This window comes from Colobus angolensis, unplaced genomic scaffold (assembly GCF_000951035.1).
Source record: "Colobus angolensis palliatus isolate OR3802 unplaced genomic scaffold, Cang.pa_1.0 Scaffold31, whole genome shotgun sequence".
In the NCBI taxonomy this organism is placed as follows: Eukaryota; Metazoa; Chordata; class Mammalia; order Primates; family Cercopithecidae; genus Colobus; species Colobus angolensis.
The window spans coordinates 7,084,615-7,104,480 of NW_012116377.1; the positions used below are offsets into that span (position 1 = coordinate 7,084,615).

Here is a 19,866-nt window from a genome sequence, read left to right on the forward strand (position 1 = left end):
ACAACCACGCCTGGCTCATTTTTTGCGTGTTTAGTAAAGACAGGGTTTCAGCATGTTGGCCAGGCTGGTCTCGAACTCCTAACCTCAGATGATCCACCCACCTCAACCTCCCAAAGTGCTGGGATTACAGGTGTGAGCCACTGCACCCAGCCAGCAATCCTTTCTAAACTCTTCCCAGAAATGCAAGAGGAGGGAACATTTCCAAGCTCATTCTACAAAGCCAGCATCACCTTGATAACAAAGCCAGACAAAGACACCACCAGAAAAGAAAACTTAGGCAAATATCCCCTATGAACATAGATACAAAAATCCTCCCAAAACTATCAAACAGAATTCAACGGTGCATTAAAAGGATCAAACACACGTCACCCTCACACATGCATAGCCTCTCCCACTATCAACATCCCCCTTCAGAGTGGCACATTTGATACAATCGATGAACCTACCTGGACACATTATTATCACCCACAGTCCAGACTTTACATGCAGGTTCCCTCTTGGTACTGTATATTCTATGGGTTTGGACAAATGTATTATATAATGATACATATCCACCATTATAGGCATCATACACAGTGTTTTCATTGCCCTGCAAATGCCTTGTGCTTTCCCTCTCTTCATCCCTCTCTCCCCCTAAGACCCTGGTAACCACTGATTCTTTCAGTTTGCCCACAGTTATGCCTTCTCCAGAATGTCATAAAGTTGGAATCATACAGTATATACCCTTTCCAGGCTGAGTTCTTTCACTTAGTAATACACATTTAAGGTTCTTCCATGTCTTGTCATGACCTGATAGCTCATTTCCTTTTAGCACTGAAAAATATTCCATTTTCTGGATGTACCACAGTTTAATGATTAATATTGTCTGGATCTGTGTCCCTGCCCAAATCTCATGTTCAATTGTAATCCCCAGTGTTGGAGGTGGGGCCCGATGGGAGGTGATTGGATTATGGGGCAGTTTCTCGTGAATGGTTTAGCACCATCCCTTTGGTACTGTTCTCCTGATAGGAGTGACTTCTCATGAGATCTGGCTGTTTAAAAGTGTGTGGCACCTCCCCACTCTCACTCTCTTGCTGCTGCTCCAGCCATGTAATATGTGCCTTCACCTTCTGCTATGACTGTAAGTTCCCTGAGGCCTCTCCAGAAGCTGAGCAGCTGCCAGCATCATGCTTCCTGTACATCATCATATACCCGGGAGTCACAAATTAAAACAAAATACTACTGCACATCTATTGGAATGGCCAGATCCAAAACACTAACAACACCTAATGCTGGCAAGGATTTGAAGCAAGAGGAAGTCTCATTCATTGCTAGTGGGAATGCAAAGTGGTACAGACACCTTGGAAGACAGTTTGTCAATTTCTTACAAAACTAAACATACTTGTACTATATGATCCAGAAATTGTGCTTCCTGGTATTTACCCAAATGAGTTGAAAATGTACATCCACACACACACAAACATCTGCACTTGGGTGAGCCATACAGACATGGCGCTGGGGAAAGAGACCAGACACCAGGGAAAACCTACTATACTATTATTATCTTGAAGTTCTAGAACCAGCTACTTTGGTTATCCATTGCTCCACAACAGGTTACACATAACATGCATTTATTACCTCAGAGTGTACAGAACTTATGTGGGTTAATTGCTAGGCTCTCTATTCTGTTCCAATGATCTATTTCACTATTCTTTCACCAGTACACACACCATTTTCATTACTGTAGTTTTAGTAAGTCTTGAGGTTGGGTAGTGTCAGTCACCCAGTTTTCTTGTTCATCTTCAGTGCTGTGTTGGCTATTCTGGGTATTTTGACTCCTCATATAAACTCCAGAATCAGTTTGTCAGTAACTACAAAGTAACTTCTTGGATTTTCACTGGGATTGCATTGAAGCTACAGATCAATTGGGAAGAATGACATCTTGACAATATTGAGCCTTCCTATCCCTGAACATGGAATATGTCTCTATTTATTCTCCTTTGATTTCATCAGAGTTTTACGGCTTTCCTCATATAGATCTTGCATGTTTTGTTAGATTTATATTTAAGTACTTCATTTCAGAGGGTGCTAATGTAAATGGTATTGTGTGTTTAATTTAGAAGTCCACTTGCTCATTACTGGTATATGAGAAAGCCACTGACTTTTGTATGTTAATCTTGTATCCTGCAACCTTGCTTCTTGCTGTAACAGCTTATTAGTTCCAAGAGCTTTTTGTTTTTATTATTTATTTATTTATTGAGATGGAGTCTTCCTCCGTTGCCAGGCTGCAGTGCAGTGGTGCAATCTCAGCTCACTGCAACCTCCGCCTCCCGGGTTCAAGTGATTCCCCTGCCTCAGCCTCCCAAGTAGCTGGGATTACAGGCACACGCCACCACTCCCAGTTAATTTTTTGTATTTTAGTAGAGACGGGTTTTCACCGTGTTGGCCAAGATGGTGTCGATCTCCTGACCTCGTGGTCTGCCTACCTCGGCCTCCCAAAGTGCTGGGATTACAGGCATGAGCCATCACACACAGCCCTTTTTTTTTTTTTTTTTTTTTTTAAGACAGGGTCTCAGTGTGTCACCCAGGCTGGAGTACAGTGGCATGATCATGGCTCACTGCACTCCTGGGCTCAAGTGATCCTTGCACCTCAGCCTCCCAAGTAGCTAGGACTTCAGGTGTGTGCCACCATGCCTAGCTAAGTTTTTAATTTTTTCTAGCAATATAGTCTCACTATGTTGCCCAGTCTGGTCTCGATCTCCTGGCCTCAAATGATCCTCCTGCCTTGTCCTGCCAGAGTCCTGAAATTACAAGCATGAGCCACTGCGCTTGGCCATCAGGAGCTTTTCGTTGATTGCTTTGAATTTTCTACATAGACATTCATGTCACTTGTGAACAAGGACAGTTTTATTTCTTCCTCCCAATCTATATACGTTTTATTTTTCTTGTCTTATTACATTAACTAAGACTTCCAGTACAATGTTGAAAAGCAGTAGTGAGAGAAGACATCTTTGCCTTATTTCTCATCTCATGAGAAACTTCTAGTTTTGTTTTGTTTTTTTTTTTTGCATTAGGTAACATATTAGCTGTAGGATTTTTGTGTTCTTTATCAAATTGAGGAAATTCCCTTCTATTCCACATTTTCTGAAAGCTTTTATTATGAATGGATATTGGATTGTGTTCAGTGCTATTTCTTATGATCATATCATGTGACTTTTCTTATTTAACATGTGGATATGACAGATTACGTTAATTTTTGAATGTTGAACCAGCCCTGCATACCTAGGATAAATCCCATTTGGTTGTGGTGTATACTTCTTTTCGTATATTGTTGGATTCAATTTGCTAATATTTTGTTGAGGATTTTTGCATCTATGTTGAGGATATTGGTGGCTACTTTTCCTTTCTTGTAATGCCTTTGTCTAGTTTTGGTATTAGGGTGATACTGGCTTCATAGAATGGGTGAGGAAGTACTTCCTCTGCTCTTATCTTCTGAAAAGTGATTGTAGAGAATTGGTGTAATTTATTTCTTAGATGAAATTCTTCCTTTGTAGAATTTGTAGCAAACCCATCTGGGCCTGGGGCTTTCCCTTTTGGAAAGCTATTAATTATTGATTTAATTTCTTTAATGGATGTAGGCCTATTATGATTGTCTATTTGTTTTATATATTTTTAAGATTGTATTTTGATTTTTTTCTGAGAAAAGATTGCTGAGTTCATGGAAGTTAAATACACATGGGCTGCGACTCCCCTGGAAACAAAGTATGGGTGCTCTCAGGGATGGCTTGGCTGGCTGACGACCGGCTTTGGGATGTCACATCCAGCATTCTGCTGTGAGGTTTACGTTTGCATGCGTGTGTTGGAGGAGGAACCTGTCTTCTTGCCCAATTAAGCTGGGAGCCTGCCCACCTCTCCCCAGCTCATCTTCCTCTGTGTCTGTCACCTCCCAGCATTCCAGGATACATAGTCTTGCCTGAGGCTGGGGGTTTCACATCATTCTGGGGACTCTTTGCCACACCTCACCACGGGACGTGGGTGCTCAGGAGCATGGTTCTCCCATGGGACACTTAAGCCTCAATGGGCTCCCACCTCAGTGCCTTTGCACCCGCTGTTCCTGCTGCCTGGGACCCTCTTTGCCCAGCCTCTGTGTGGATGGCTTTCCTCCCACTCCTCAGGAAGTTTTCTGACAACTCCTGGAAGACTTCCCTGCTCCTCCCATCTGCTGTCACCCTCCATTTTAGCCCTCTGTCTCAAGTTGCTTTATTTTCCTCCTAGAACACATCAGTATCCACAAGTCACATCTGTGGACCTGTTTGTTGTATCTGCTGCCATCAAGGTCAGCTGTATGAGGGCAGGGCCTTGCTTTATCCTTGCAGAGCTTAGACCCAGGCCTGACCCAGAATGGATGCACAGGCAGTATGTGGGGAGTGAGCAGAGGATTCCCTGCTCTGGACATGCCTCACCAGTGCCTCAGGCTGACCCTGCCCTGCCCAGTTCTCCTGGAGGCAGGTGTCCCGCAGTGGACTAAGTGGCCACACCCAGCAGAAGGGACCATAATAACCTCAGGTGGGCTTCAGGTGAGAGCTGGGCAGCCACCTGGCTTCTGCTGCTGCCTCTCTGGTTGGAACTGGGAGGCCAGGATTTTCCCAAGGCCCTAGCCACTTTGCCATGCTGGACAAGCTGTGTTTTAGGCCTGTTCCCAGAGGCCCAGTCCTGGGTGACCAGATGGCCCTCACCCATCCCTGCCCATCTCAGCCCCACCTGGCCCCAGCCTGCAGGATGGCATGACTCACCACGCCCATGTCCTCCTGCTCAGGGCTGCACCCACTCCCGTCCCCGTTACGCTACTGAACAACAGTGGGGGACACACTTCACAGCAGCCCACAGGTGGCTTGGCCTTCCCCAGTTCTGTGCTGTGAACACCCACTCTGGTCTATGAAATATGAAGCAGCAGCAGCTTCCAGGCCCTTCTGAGCAAATGACTGCTTGGGGTGCCTGTGTGAAGCATGTTAGTGCTGCCAGGAACTGGGGGGTCAGGGTCGCTGTGGACCTCCAGCCACTCCAAGGGCCCCCCAGGAGCTTGGCGGCAGTAGAAGGAGCCTAGGGTGGAAGCTCCTTGGAAAGGCCTGGCTCTAGCCATGGGCTGCTTCTGGGTGGGCACAGGTGCCTGGGTCCTGCCCACCCCCAGCTCCAGCACTCTCTCTCCAGGATCCGGCCCACAAACGGAGCTTCACATGGAGCTTTTCAGACAACCTAGACCAGGCCAGGGCCATGGACAGGGGTGGGGGCTGTTCCGCCAACTTGGCTCCCAGTGCAGAGGGATCCCAGGATGAGAGTGGCAGGGAGCCCCCGCCGGCCACCGCGCGGCACCTACATGCGGATCTGCGTGTGTTTCAGGGTGCGGCTCAGCTCCTCCAGGGTCTCCTCCATCTCCTGCCTGTTCTGGATCAGCGACAGGTTCTGCTCCTCCAGCTCTCGGAAGACATCCAGGAGCTGCTGGGGCTCCGTGAAGTACAGCTGTGGTTCCTGCAACCCACAGGTTTTGGCAGGGACCGGCCAGGGACAGAGCCAGAGGGGCAGGGATAGGGGCACGGCAAGGGAGGGGCGACTTCTGAATTCCAGTACAGCACTGGGCCATTCACCTCCCCATCGCTGTCGGTGTCCTCCTGCGTGGGGGGGATGGGAGAGTTCGACCTGCGAAGAGATGGCAGGGTCGGGACTCTGGGACCAGCCTGGGACGACAGGAGCCAGGGAAGGGGGCACAGAGGTCTTGAAGGCGTTGGCAGCATCCCCATCCCTCCTCTCCCAGCTGCCCACAGTTGCCCAGAGGGCGGCACCAGCTTCCTCACAGTCCCCAGCTGCCACACTGCAGCCAGGGGATAGTTTCAATCCACTCATTTTCCCAAGGCCCTAGCCACTTTGACATGCGGGACAAGCCGTGTTCCAGACCTGTCCCCAGAGGCCCCAGTCCTTGGTGGCCGAATGGCCCTCACCCATCCCAGCCCCACTGCACTTAGAATAAAACCCTCTCTCCTCCTGGGGACTGCCAGGCGGCCCTCCCAGCACTCACCTTGCCTCCCCTGCCCCAGCCCCTCTGCCCTGCCCAGTCAGGTCCCGTCTCTCCAGGTGCTGCCCTACCCCAGGCCTCTGCACCTGCCGCTCCGCTGGCTGCTGGGGCTGTCCCTCCTCCCTCACCATTGTTTACTGAGCGCCACCTTTGAGGCCTTTCCTGCCCTGCCTCCCCCATCTAGGGTCAGTCTTGGCCCCTGTCCTTGGGGTCCCGCTCACAGCAATAGAGGGACTCTCAGGGCTGCCTTCAGGTGATCCTGAGTGCCCAGGGGCAAGGTCTTTCCTGGACCAGTGGAGAGAGGTTGGGCACAAGCTGTGTGAGCTTTAAATGCTCAGTGTGGGCCCCAGAAGGCCCCACTGGATGGGGACCTCACCTCCACCGACTTCCAAACCTGCCTTCCCAGCCTGCTCCAGCCTGGGCCTCACCTAGGATCTGCAGGTCCTGCTGGCTGAGGTGGGGGGGCTGCGTTGGCTCACCCCAGGCACCTCAGGGACCTGAGCTTGGGCTTGGAGATGCCACCCTCTAGCCCCCAGAAACAGAGAGGCATCAGGGCAAGGTCCTGTGGGACTCTGACGGCAGATCCAGGAGGGCTTCCCAGGAGAGGCCGTGATATCAACTACAGCACTCGCCAGACCCACGCCTCACACTGCACACTGATGCCCATTTTACAGATGAGGGAGCTGGCTGCCTGCAGAGCACTGCTGGCCCATACGATGCCTTTCTGAGACTCCACCCTCCAGATGGATATAGCCTGGGTCAGGGAGCCTGACCTGGCAGTTGGTGGGGGTGGGCTGGACTTCAGCCCCCACATGCCCTCTTGGCTGAGTGAGTGCCTTGTATAGTTCACAACCTGCCCAGCTGTACTCAGTGACTCTGGTCACCTGGCTAATAGATAGAGGGGCCAGGAGATTGAAACCCAGGAGAGTGTGGTCTCTGACTCTGTTCTCAAGTCTCCCAAGTCAGGGCCTGTCTGGTAGGGGTCAGTCCATGGCTGAGGGGGCCCTAGGCGGAGCAGGCTGCACTGCATACATTAGAACCTCTGCTCCTCAACACAGAACTGGAAATGCAGGGCGTCATGGCAGGCAGCATTAACACCAGCCTGTGCATGGCCCAGCAGCACGCCTCAGTGGTGGCTGGTCTTCCCCACAAGGCATGGCTGCGCTGGGCAGAGAGGAAAGCCAGCTTGGGTCCTCTTCCAGCTGGAGAAGCATCAGTTTGGGCCATGGGAGGCTGATGTTGGGGCCACCCATCTGGGTGTCGTGGAGAGGGGAAGACAGAGGGTGGAGGGCAGAAGGGCTGAGCAGCAGATAAAGACCCTGTGGAGGAGAGTGGGTCGCCACAGACACAGGGCCAGGGCAGGGGTGTAGGGAGCAGCCCGGAGCCCTACAGTGCCCACTTTTCTCCATCCCCGCTTCTGTCACCCTTATCCAAGCCAATAAAAACCATCAGCTTCCAGAAGAAAACACAGGAGAATATTGTAGTGACTATCATGTTGGCAAATATTTCTTAAGCAGGGCCCCAAATTCACCAATCATAAAATTACAGATTGGTAAATTTGACTTCACTAAAATTAAGAATTCCTGTTCTTCAAAACACAGTATTAAACAGAAATAAGGTGACTGGGCGCAGTGGCTCACACCTGTAATCCCAGCACTTTGGGAGGCTGAGGCGGGAGAATCACCTGAGGTCAGGAGTTTGAGACCAGCCTGACCAATGGGGCGAAACCCCATCTCTACTAAAAATACAAAAAATTAGCCAGGCGTGGTGACACATGCCTGTAATCCCAGCTACTCAGGAGGCTGAGGCAGGAGAATCGCTTGAACCCGGGGAGTGGAGGTTGTGGTGAGCCGAGATCGCGCCACTGCACTCCAGCCTGAGCAACAAGAGTGAAACTCCATCTCTAAATAAATAAATAAATAAGAAATAAGGCAAGACACAAACTGGAAGAAGATATGTGTACCACACGTACCACACTAGGCTGGTCCCCAGAATACATAGAGAACCAATAGGTAACCGTAAGAACCAGGCCAATAATCCAACAAAAATGTATAGAAATCGGATACTTCACAAAAGAATGACATCTGAACAGCCAGTAAGTATGAAATGTATTCAGATTGGTCATCAGGAAAATGTCCTGAAAACCATATGAGACCACTTCACCCATGTAGTGACCATGACTTTGATGTTCTGTGTTTTGTTGCTTTTGACACCTGTGGCCTTGCCAAGCCTGGAGGGACCACCTCTGTCAGGGCTGACCAGTCCATGGAGACAGAAAATGACTCACTCTGGCCTCTGAGCTTGCCCTCAGCTCACCTTTCAAATGCAAACCACCCAATCCACTGTCCACACCCCAGCCAGATCCTCTATCAGACTTTCACACTCAGGACCTATCCTCCCAGGGCCAGGACGAGACAACCAGGGACAGGCCTTTGTCCAAGAGCCCCGAAATTATTCAAAAACAAATCAGCCCTACACCTGCTCACCGCCTCAACCTTAATTCCCATGGGAACCACAATGGAAACTCCTGCCCTAGGGCCCTACTCCCTCTGCCTCCTGGCCGACCGGGGACTTCCCTGTGTGGCCCTTCACGGAGTAGGGACTGTGAGTAACATACTTTCTTTTCTGTGGCACTCAGACCTGACTACACGTGCTTGCCACAAGGGAGGGCTCCCTGCTAGGCCCCAGCCCCTCCCACCCCCCAGAGCCCACTCACCCTCTGGAGTTGCCACCGCTAGACTCGCTGGGCTGGCTGCCTTGCTGGGGGCTGCTCAGGTAAGACAGGCTCCGCCCCAGCCGCATCGTCTGCAGAAACCTCCAGGGCTTCTTTGTGCCCTGACCCTCTGGAGAAAGCAGAGGAATGGTTTCTGAACCCTGTGCAGGGCGGAGCCGGGCTCCTCAGGCTGGGGGCGGCAGCTCACCTTTGGACCACACGGAGCTCGCCTTGCCCTTGATCCCTGGTCCTGCAGGAAGCAAAGGGGGGGCCCCGATGGCCTCAGCTGCAGCCAAGCTTCAGTGATGCCGCGTGGCCCAGATGCCTGCAGGTAACCTGCCAGCTGGGCTCAGGGTCTCAGTGGGCCATTGGCAGAGCCCACATGGGAACCCACATTCTCTTTTCTGCTACCTTTATCCCCTGGTGTGGAGTTAACACTGCCATCTTTGGAAGCCTCGGAGACCTCCTTGGCATTTTTGAGAAACAAGTGTTTCTTTTCCTGTTCTTCAAGCCACTCCTTGGGCGACAGCTTGTATAGGAAATCCTTGTAGACCTTGTAATGCTGCAGAGTGTCTTCAAATCTGGAGATCTCACTACATCGGGGTGGGGTGGGGGGTGGGAAAGAGGAGGTCAGCCTCTGCCACAGTGAGGTCCCCATGCCGGGGCCACACCTCCATCCTGGCCAAGTCTGTGTGGGCTCCTTGTTTTCCTTGAGAAAAGGTACAGGAATGCCACATGCTGGAAGATGGGCACCCACCCTGCAACAAGCAGAGTCACAGCCTTTTGTGACCTGCAAGTTCCTCTCCACCCTGGAGACCGCACCTCTCTCAGGCTGTAGCTGGGCGAGCCTTTGAGCCAAACTGCCCGCCTCCAAGTGGAAGCTTTGGGAGTCACTGAGCCTCTCTTGGTCTCACTCCCCTCGTCTATAAATGAGCAACAGCCTTATGGAAGCACTGAGTCCCTGGGAGGTAAAGCCATGAGGTTCACATGGCGCTAGGCTCCCTTTGGCCAGGCAAAAAGACTGAGGGACCAGGAGGTGGGCCAGTCAATGGCCAGCATGGCCTCTGACCTCACCTTTTGATATTAACAATCTGGGTGGTGAGGTCCCGGATTTCAAGGATCTTCTCTGTCTTGGCTTTGGTCTCCTTCTCAGCCCTAGGAGTTGGGTGTGGGGGAGGAGGGATGGGGGCAGGGGGCCAGTGGCAGCCTATTAAAGAGGGATGAGCACACCACCCACAGGCCCCAGGGTTGTGCCTGGCTCCAGACAGGGCTGGAGAGCCACACAGTTAATCCTTTTGCCTGTAGTATCCCCTGCCCTTGGCTCCCGACCAGCCCTGGTGCTTCCAGAAGTGTTGTAGGGGCTAGGGGCAGAGGCTGGGTGAGGGGATGGATGAGTGGGTGTGCACAGGCTCAGGGACAATGGGGGTTCGGCATTGCCCAGCCAGCCCCTCGGGCCTGCAGGCTCACGCTCTCATGGCCTGCACGGAGCTGCAGTCGTTCTCCCTGAGGAACTCGTCGAACAAGGCGGCATCCTTCTCCAGAGACTTCTCAGCCTGCTCCAGCCTGGCCTCCTCTTTGGTCGCCAGTGTCTCCAGCCGCTGGATCTCTCTCCGTTTGCAATCCAGGGCATACTGGGGGCCAGTAGAGTGGGGTCACGGTGCTTGGCCCAGGCCAGCCCCTGCTAGCATCCCTCGAGCTGGGAGCTGCGGGACCTACCTGGAGGAGGAACATTTGCCGCTTCTGCTTAATGTAGCCACTCATGTTCTCAGGCTCCACATTCTTTTCTGCTGGAAGAAGAGAGAGGTGAGCAGGAGCAGGAAGCCCAGGCTGAGGAGGGGCCTGGCACGTCTGCAGAGGAGCCTTCCGCCGGCTGCTGGGCACTGCTTTGCGTCCACGCCCAGGTGATTACCGGGACCATGGAAGGTAGTGTTCTTGTCCTCTGTCTCCACAGAGAGAAGGCTCTGCCTGAAATGTTACATTCTCCATGGCCAGAGTCTGGCCAGGTGGGAAGTCCTTACTGTGTCTGACTTGCGCCTCTCTTGCTGTAGCACTCTCCTCACTTGCAATGGGGCTCTGGACACCCCACCCTGGAAATTTCACCCAGCTGGACTTAATAGCCACAGGCCGTCTAGCCAGGACCTGAATGGGGATGAGGACAGAAAAATGGGGAGCCATAATCGCTACTTGGGGCACCTAAGCCCCCCGAGCAAACTGGGCAGAGGCTGAGTCTACACTGCCAGGGTTTAAACCAGACAGGAGGAAGTCGAGGTGGACGTCTGGACAACCTTCAGGAGAGCATGCAGAAGGACAACGAGGCTGGGGCCAAAGGCGACAGGGAACCCTTTCCCTGGCCTTTCTGGAGTGGAAGTTCTAGGCGCTCTCTGACTTGGGAACTGTGGAAAGGACCTGGAAACCATGGGGCTCTCTGGCCCTGACCCTCACACCCTTTCCTCTCCAGGAGCAGAGCCCTGCTTTGGCTGGTGCAAGAGCTCTGTCCCCAGAGTCCAGATCCTGGCAGAGGCCCTGGCTGGGGCTCCCTGGGTAGCCACGGAGATGTCTCTACTCCTGCAGGAGACCCAGTTCCTCACTGGGAGTCATAGTCCTGCCTCCTCAGTCACTTGCCTCTCCTCCAGGTCTTGGGAATAAGGGTGGAGGCAGGAAGATGAACAGGCCGTGCTGTCTCCCCGTCTACCCCCATTCCCCCCACCAGCGCCTCCAACTGTGGGGCCAAAACACCCCCGCAAGCTCAGGATGCGGCTACCCAGGTGGAGGCTGGAGGCCCTTGTGTGTTTCAGAGTCACATGGTACACCTCTAATCCCCTGTGTGCCAGGACTCTGATCTGACTGCTTCTAACTTAGTAATATATTTCATCATCTGGGTTGGTAGAATATTAACACATATTCAGTACTTAAGATTTCCACCACTCACACACATACATGGTTCTTTCTTCCTACAGCCAATGTATTAGCACATTTAATCCCCACAATCCATGAGGGGTTAATCCATGGTATACTGTTATCAGCCAGGAAAGGAAACTGAGCTACAAAGGGCTCAGGTGACCTGAGTGTGACCACAAAGCTGTGAAATGCTGCAGCTGCCACCGAAGCCAGGAAACCTAGGTCCAGCTCCATGCCCCTTTTTTAGGAAGTTAAACCTCCCACTTCTACCCTATGAAGTCTGTGCCCACTGTGCACTGTCCACATTCCGAATCACGCAATACAGCAGCCTCCCTTATCCAGGAACCTGTGTTCCAAGACCCCCAGGGGATGCCTGAACCCTATCCTAGAGACACTAAGTTTTTCCCACACATAGCTACCTGTGATGAAGTTATATTAGATCTATGAATTAGGCACAGTAAGAGATAATAACGACTAATAAAAATAGAACAATTATAACAATATGCTGTAATAAAAGTTAGGCAAATGGTCTCTTTCGCAAAATATCTTACTGTATTGTACTCACCTACTTTCAGCTCCAGCAACTGAAGCCAAGGAAAGAGAAACCAAGGATAAGGTGGGGAACTATCCTATTAGGATTGAAAAGGTTTTAGGCTTGCAGTCCTGGAATAGAGCTTTGGGACCCCCCCTGGAGGGGCCAAACACAGAAAAGGCGGGCCTTTCCAAAGCACTTCCCATCTGTGCCAGACGAGTGGCCCCATGCGCTGCGGATGTGGGGCGCCACTGGCCCAGGTTCCCCCGCGCCGGAGGGGACGCACCTTTGGTCAAGGTGAGCTTCCAGGTCGTGTAGTCGCGGGAGGTGCGCAGATGGTCTGCCTCAGTGCGCGCCTCCAGGTCCTCCTGCTTGTCTTCCAGCTGCAGCTGCCGCCGCAAGCTGATGTGCTTAGCCGACACTTTGGAGGAGTAGGTCATCTTCTCGTGCACTCGCATCGTCTTCTGCTGCTGCCGCTCCTGGGGGCGTCGGGCCAAGTCGGGCGGGGCCCAGGCTCCCCACCCGCGTCCACTCCTAGGGGCGCGCCGGCCTGAGGCCGGGGACGCGGGTTTGCGCGCCAGCGCGGGAGGATGCCTGTGGAGCTACGCAGCGCGGGGACGCGGGGGCCTGAACACAGCCGCCCCGGGCTGAGAGCCAAGCAACTGTTGGGGAGGCCAGTTACCCCTGAGAAGGGCGCCAGTCAGGGTCCCCTGGTCAAACACAGGCTGCCCGGTCAAATGAGTACTCCAGACCCACAAAGGGGACACGCTCACCCGAAAAGATAATGTCTCATTTTATCCGAAATCCACATTTAAGTGAGAGTGGTATATTTTGATGACCAGCCCGGGGCAGGGAACCTAGAGGCTCTGGGGTTCCCGAAGACTACGGCTGTGTAGTGGGTGTAGCCTAGCTGGAATGTCACCGTTGGTGGCCATCTCCACCTGCTCTCCACCCCACTCCAGCTCCTGTGCGGCCTGGGGGTGGCTTGGAGCCAGCCCTTCCTTGGGAAAAAACGCTCGGAGGAGGGAGAAGGCTGGACTCACCTCCCCACATCCCCACCCTGCCCCATGTCCCTTTTGCCATCAGGTTCTCACGGTAGGGACATCCCCTGCCAGCTCCACACCCTCTCCCACTTTTCTGCACCGGCCCGGGAGTCTCTTCATATGGACTTTCTAGGGTCACTTCTGTTTCCTGCTGGGACCTACCAGGTACACAAACAGCATCTAAGAACCCAGGCAAATGGATCCAGCCTGAGGCCCCTGGAGTGCATGTCCCCATCACTGCAGTCAGGAAAATGTCACCTACTAGATCCTCAGGGTACAAGGTGGCCTTTAGAAGACATTGGGCAGCTGACTGAGGGCAGGGCCAGACTGAGGGGGACCCTGTCAGGAGTGGGAGGTGGTGGTGGTAAGTGTCAGACCCTGCTGGGTAGGGAAGGGTATAAGTGGGAGAACCTGCCGGGTAGGGGAGGTTGTGAGTGGGGGAACCTGCCGGGTAGGGGAGGTTGTGAGTGGGGGACCCTGCTGGGTGGGGGAGGGTATGGTTTGGTGACCCTGTTGGGTGGGTGAGGTTGCGGTTCGTTGACCCTATTGCGTGGGTGAATATGGCGTTTGGTGACCCTGTTCGGTGTGGTGGAGAGAGTGTGTTGGATGAGACTCTTAGTGGAAGGCAGGGGAGGTCCTGAGCTAGGGCTGGGCTTGAGTGTAGAGGAAAACCGAGTGCCTCATTGGAGAAGATACAGTAGGGTAGCCAAGGCCTGGGCCAGAGAGTCTCTGGGTCTCAGTCAGTCTAGGAATCACAGCCCACAGGCTCAGCCCTGGTTTCTGATGTGGAGGCCTGGGCAGGGCTGAAGCCTGTGCATCTCCACCCATGCCCTGCAGATGCCAGTGTAGCTGTTGCTGCCTTGGGAACCATGGCTGTGAGGAATCCCTGAGACGCTGAGCCCTGAGTCAGGGGGAGGTGGATGGAGGCTGTGGGGCAGCCCAGGTGCGACCTGGGAAGGCTGCCATGCCTGGCACATGGGGCAGGGCTAGGTGCCCAAGGCAGCAAGAGTGGGCTGTCCCCACTCAGGGCTCATAGCTCTCAGGGCTGGGAAAGCAAGAGGACAGGCTGGGGTGAAGATGGGGCAAGAGTGGGGTCAGTGCTGGCCCAGGGACCCTAGGCACCTGGGGGAGCATGTGTATGCATGCCATGGGTGACTCTGTGTGCAGATCTGACCAGCAGGAGTCCAGCCAGAGGAAGGGCACAAGGCCTGAGCAGTAGGGGGTGCCTGTGGGATAGGAGAGGGCCTGTGAGGGCTGAGCTGGGCCTTGGAGGACCCAGAGAGTGTCAGGAGGGGATGGCGTTTCATGCAGGTGGCATTGGAAGTGGCGGTGAGGTGGCTGAGGCTGTTGCCACAGCAGCCCAAGAAGTCTATCTGACCAAGACCCAAGAAGAGTGGTGACAGACAGGGGAAGACGGGTGGGACACTGTGAGTCCTGAGAGCCAAGGAGGGTTTCCAGCTGGTTTTGTAGGAAGTGGTGAGCCATTGACTATTCTGGAATGAGAAGGACCTGAGGAAAGTGCTCCTCCGAGAAGGGCAATGTGGCCACTCCAGGAAGCAGTGGGAGCAGGGAAGCTCCTGGAGGTGCTGGCGTCTGTCCTGGATACTCACGGAGAGAGCCTTATTCCGCTCCTGATCTCTGAGCAAGAAGAAATCCACATCCCCAGACAAGTGGAAGGGATTCACTGAAGGGTCAGGACCATGCTCTGGAAAGGGAGACACCTCGCTGGAGAGGCGAGCCAGCTCTTCCAGGTGGTGGTCTCTGTCTCTGGGGCCCCACTGCCCACCCAGCCCAGCATGGAAAAGCATGAGTGAGTGGGAAGGTTCTCCTGGATCCAGCTGTGCTTAAAGTCCAACCCTGGACCTTCCAGCTCCATAAAGGCACCTCTGTAGTTTAACCTGGTTTAAGTTGGGCTTCTGTCCCTGGCGCCTGAAAGAGAGCTGGTGAGCACAGCCTTGTCTCACACATCTGCCCTCAATCAGCCCTCACTGCAGGCCTCTGGAGTCTCCCTTATGGAGGAGGGAGGCTGAGCCTGCTGTTTGTCAGTTATGGTCCTGGTGACCAGGGTCTGCTGACACTGAACTCACGGCCCTTGCTGTGGGCCTCCAGGTGAACTTGCATCTGTCTTTTCGGGCCTCTCAGTCCTCCCAGGGAAGGCCAAGAACAAAGTACTTCAGACCTGGGGAGGGACTAGAGGCCCAGAGAGGGGCTTGTGAAGGTTTGCTTTGCAGGGTAGACTCTTGTCCCGCTCATAATTCTACACACTGAGTGCAATTCGGAGACGGAGCTGATGCCAGCGGCCTCCCTGTGAGCCTCAGGCAGCCAAGAAGTCAGGTGGAGAGGGTAAACTGAGTACATGGGCTGCCTTCCCCACCAGCCCAACACCAACCCCCCAGAAACGTTAGAAAATAAATGTAAAACTCTAGTACAGCTCTGGAAGACAGGGAGGGTGACTGGTGTCAGAAGTTGTTAGGAAGCTCTGGGAGAGGGCAGGCAGGTGGGATGGGGTGAGGAGGTGCAGCCTGGCACAGCTACCGGGACAAGGGCGTGGAGGGCATTGTGAGGCTTCAAGGCTCTGGGTGGCAGACACTGGGACACAGGCAGCTGGTGGAGGAACTGCCAGGCACTTGCTTCACCTTCCCAATCTGCACTTGCTCTTCCTCCCTACTCCTGTCCAGCAACTCAACCAGGGCAGAGGTGTTTGCCCTCGATTAGGAATCGTGGGGCCTGGTGCTTGATCAGAGGGCAGAGAAGTAAAATTCTTTATGCTCCCAAACTGGCGATGAGCACATATGGGTGGCCCATCCCATGTCCCCATCACAAAAGCAAATGGATAGCTAGGAAGCACCCAGCACTTGCCATGGGCCAGACTGGGGACTTTCCGTGATTTAATGTTCCTGACCGCCCAAGGAGGTGGGAATTATGGTTACTCCCATTTTACCTGTGAGGAACTGAGGCTCGGAGCAGTCAGATACTCTGCCAAGGTCCTATAACTGTAAGTAGCTATGGGGAGACAGGCTTAAGAAGTCAGGCACTGCACTTGCAGTCTGGTGACTTGAGAGTGGTCAGAATTCATGTGAAGATGATTGACGTGTTTAGGTGAAGATGAGCCCACCCCAAAAATGGCAGTCATTTGAGGTGAATCATTCCAAAAATGCAGAGTTGGTTGAATGTTTTTAAGCCAATCAATGTAATACCTTCCATTAACAGAATAAAACAGGAAATGATACAATCATTTCAAGAGATGCAGTAAAATTATTTGATAAAATTCAAAGCTTATTTTTGAATAAAACTCTTAGCAACTAGGAATAGAAGGGAACCCCCAAATCTGATAAAGGGTATTATGCTTTGGCTGAGTAACAGCCCCCAAAGATGCCCGTGTCCTAATCCGCAAACCTGTGATAGTGTCACCTTCTGTGGCAAAAGGGCCTTTGCAGATGTGATTGAGCTAAGGATCCTGAGGTGTCACGGTGTGTCCGGGTGGGCCCAGTGTAACCATGGGGGTCCTTGTAATTGGGAGGCAGGAGGGTTGAGGCAGAACGAGGAGTGCAGTAAGAGAAGCCAAGGTGGAGTAATGTGATAGAAACACATGGAAATAAATAATCTGATCTTGAATGACATCTGGGTTAACAAGGAAATCAAAATGGAAATTTAAAAATTCTTTGAATTGAATGATAATAATGAGATAAGTTATCAAAACCTCCAGGACACAGAAAAACAGTCCCAAGAGGAAAGTTCATAGTGTTAAATGCCTGTGTCAGAAAGTCTGAGAGAGCACAAATTGACAACCTCATGTCACACCTCAAGGAACTAGAGAAACAAGAACAAACTAAATCCAAACCCAGCAGAAAAGAAATAGCAAATATCAGACCAGAACTAAATGAAATGGAAACAAAGGAAATACAAAGGATAAATGAAACAAAAACCTGGTTCTTTGAAAAAAATGAAATTGGTTTAGACCACTCGCAAGATTAACCAAGAGAAGAAGAGAGAAGATCCAAATAAACTCAATTAGAAATGAAACTGGAGATATTCATCCACCACCACAGAAATACAAAAGATCATTCGAGACTACTACGAACATGTATGTGCACAAACAGAAAACCCAGAGGAAACTGGTAAATTCCTGGAAACATACAACTCTCCTAGATTAAATCAGGAAGAAATAGAAATCCTGAACAGACCAATAACAAGTAGTGAGATTGAATCCATAATTTAAAAATTGCCAACAAAAAAAAGCCCGAAAGCAGATGGATTCACAGCTGAATTCTACCAGACATTCAAAGAAGGATTGGTACCAATCCTACTAAAACTATTCCAAAATATTGAGAAAGAAGAGATGCTCATAGAATCAAACCAGTATCACCCTGATACCAAAACCAGGAAAGGAAACGACAAAACAAACAAACAAACAAACAAACTACACATCAATTTCCCTGACGAACATAGATGCAAAAATCCTCAACAAAACATTAGCTAACTGATTCCAACAGCACATCAGAAAGATATTTCATCATGATCAGGTGGGTTCCATCCCAGGGATGTGGGCATGGTTCAGCATACACAAGTCAATATATGTCACATAATATATAATAATATATAATATATCACATAAACAGAATTAAAAACAAAAACTACATGATCATATCAAAAGATGCAGAAAAAGCATTCGACAATATTCAGCACCCCTTTATGATAGAAACTCTCAACACACTGTGCTGCTGCCTTCAAAGACAGAGTGAGAGGCTTGAGCCAAGCGATGCGGGCGGCCACCTCTAAGGTTGGAAAAGGCAGGAAGATGGATTGTTCTCCCAGCCTCCAGGAGGAAGGCAGCCCTGCCAATGCTTTGGTTTAGTCCTACAAGACTTCTGACTTCCAGAACTGTAAGATGAGCTAGTTGTGCTGTTCTAAACCTTTGAGTTTGTGGTGATTTGTCACAGCAGCAATAGGAAATAAATACAGATATCTACAAGAAACCTTCAGATGAGATACTGAATGTCTCTCCACCCATACAGGATCAGACCAGGAGCAAGGCAAGGATGCCTGGTCTTGACATTGCTATTCTGCATTAAAATGAGGGTCCTCACTGGGGAGTGATTCAAGAAAAAGGAATAAAAAGGCTAGACATGGTGGCTCATGCCTGGAATGCCAGCACTTTGGGAGGCTGAGTGGGAGGATCACTTGAACCCAGGAGGTCGAGGCTGCAGTGAGCCGAGATGGCACCCCTGCACTCCAGCCTGGGTGGCAGAGTGAGACCCTGTTTCAAAAAGAAAAAAAGAAAGGCAGAAAAGGTATAAGGATCACAAAGGAAGAGAAAATAACGCCATTCAAGGTGGCATGATTGTTTAGTAGAAAACCCAAAGGAATCTACAAATGAAATGGTTACAATTAGGTCAATTAAGATGTGGTTTGTAGGTCTTATTGTGAAAGTAAAACAAAAAGTTGTAGAAGACACAATCAGAGGATATCATGACCTTGGGGGTCACCAAAGAGTTTTAAAATAAGACACTAAAAGCCATGACGAAGAAACGATTGAGCTACATGAAACTGAACTACACTAAAATTGGGAACTTTTTTTTTTTTTTGAGATGGCATCTTGTTCTTTTGCCCAGGCTAGAGTGCAGTAGTATGATCTTGGCCCACTGCAACCTCCGCCTCCTGAGTTCAAGCAATTCTCCTGTCTCAGCCTCCTGAGTAACTGGGACTACAGGTGCCCACGACCACGCCCAGCTAATTTTTATAGTTTTAGTAGAGACGAGGTTTCATCATATTGTTCAGGCTGATCTCAAACTCCTGATCTTAGGTAATCCACCTGCCTCGGCCTCCCAAAGTTCTGGGATTACAGGGGTGAGCCACTGTGCCCAGCCAGGAACTTTTTATTGGTGCCTTTCAGCACTGCTCAGAGAGTAAAAGGCAGTCCCAGGAGTGGGAAAATATATCTGTCATCCTTAGAACTAGCAAGTGACTTCTACCCAGTAAAGAGCTCCGATAACTCATTAAAATAAACAGGCAGTGCAACAGACAAGTGGGCAGAAGATGGAAACAGGTACGTCCCAACACAGAATCATCAAATGACCTAGAACCATGTGAAAAGGGAATGGCCCTCCTGGGTTACCAGGAAATATGAGATACTAACATATACCCAGAGGACAAAGTCATATTAAAAGGATCGACAGTGTCCCAAGTTGGAGAGGACACAGAGCAACTGGAAGTCGTATGCCTGTTGCTGGGACTGGGAATTGGCACAGTCCCTCTGGAAAACTTCATTTATCCACTAAAGTTAAACACACAACCAGCAATTCTACTCTTGAGTGTGTACCCAGGAGATGCAAGTGCTTATGTCCCCAAAGTGACATGTACAAGACTTCATAGCAGTATTATTTGTAAAAACTGGAAACAACCCAAATGTTCACCAGCAATAGAAAGAATAAATGCTTGGCATATGCACAGAAGGGACTCTGGCTAGGTGCAGCAATGTGGATGCCTCTCACGGACTGGATATTGAGCGAAAGCTGAAACTGAAAGGATAGAGAGTGTGCGATTCCATTTACAGGAGGCTGGAGAGGAGAGCCAGTGGTTTGGTGGGGATAGCTGAAGAGTGGCTGTCTCTCAGGGAAGGATAATTTCTGGGGAG

The 19,866-nt window shown here is 51.3% G+C and overlaps 1 protein-coding gene across 2 annotated transcripts in view; it reads right to left on the reverse strand.

The window, feature by feature from the left end:
• The window catches only part of CCDC37 (coiled-coil domain containing 37), a 45,182-nt gene that overhangs the window by 7,467 nt on the left and 17,849 nt on the right, over positions 1–19,866 (reverse strand). Inside the window, exons 4-13 of one of the 2 annotated variants that reach the window (XM_011950754.1) lie at positions 14,843–14,937; positions 12,476–12,668; positions 10,476–10,543; positions 10,227–10,390; positions 9,834–9,914; positions 9,171–9,352; positions 8,968–9,009; positions 8,763–8,889; positions 5,622–5,673; positions 5,354–5,505 (exon numbers count right to left, since the gene is read on the reverse strand). In XM_011950754.1, the coding sequence (XP_011806144.1) occupies positions 5,354–5,505; positions 5,622–5,673; positions 8,763–8,889; positions 8,968–9,009; positions 9,171–9,352; positions 9,834–9,914; positions 10,227–10,390; positions 10,476–10,543; positions 12,476–12,668; positions 14,843–14,937 (1,156 nt within the window). Of the gene's footprint in view, positions 1–5,353; positions 5,506–5,621; positions 5,674–8,762; positions 8,890–8,967; positions 9,010–9,170; positions 9,353–9,833; positions 9,915–10,226; positions 10,391–10,475; positions 10,547–12,475; positions 12,669–14,842; positions 14,938–19,866 lie in introns of both variants that reach the window. The other variant, XM_011950753.1, reaches the window with a different exon arrangement.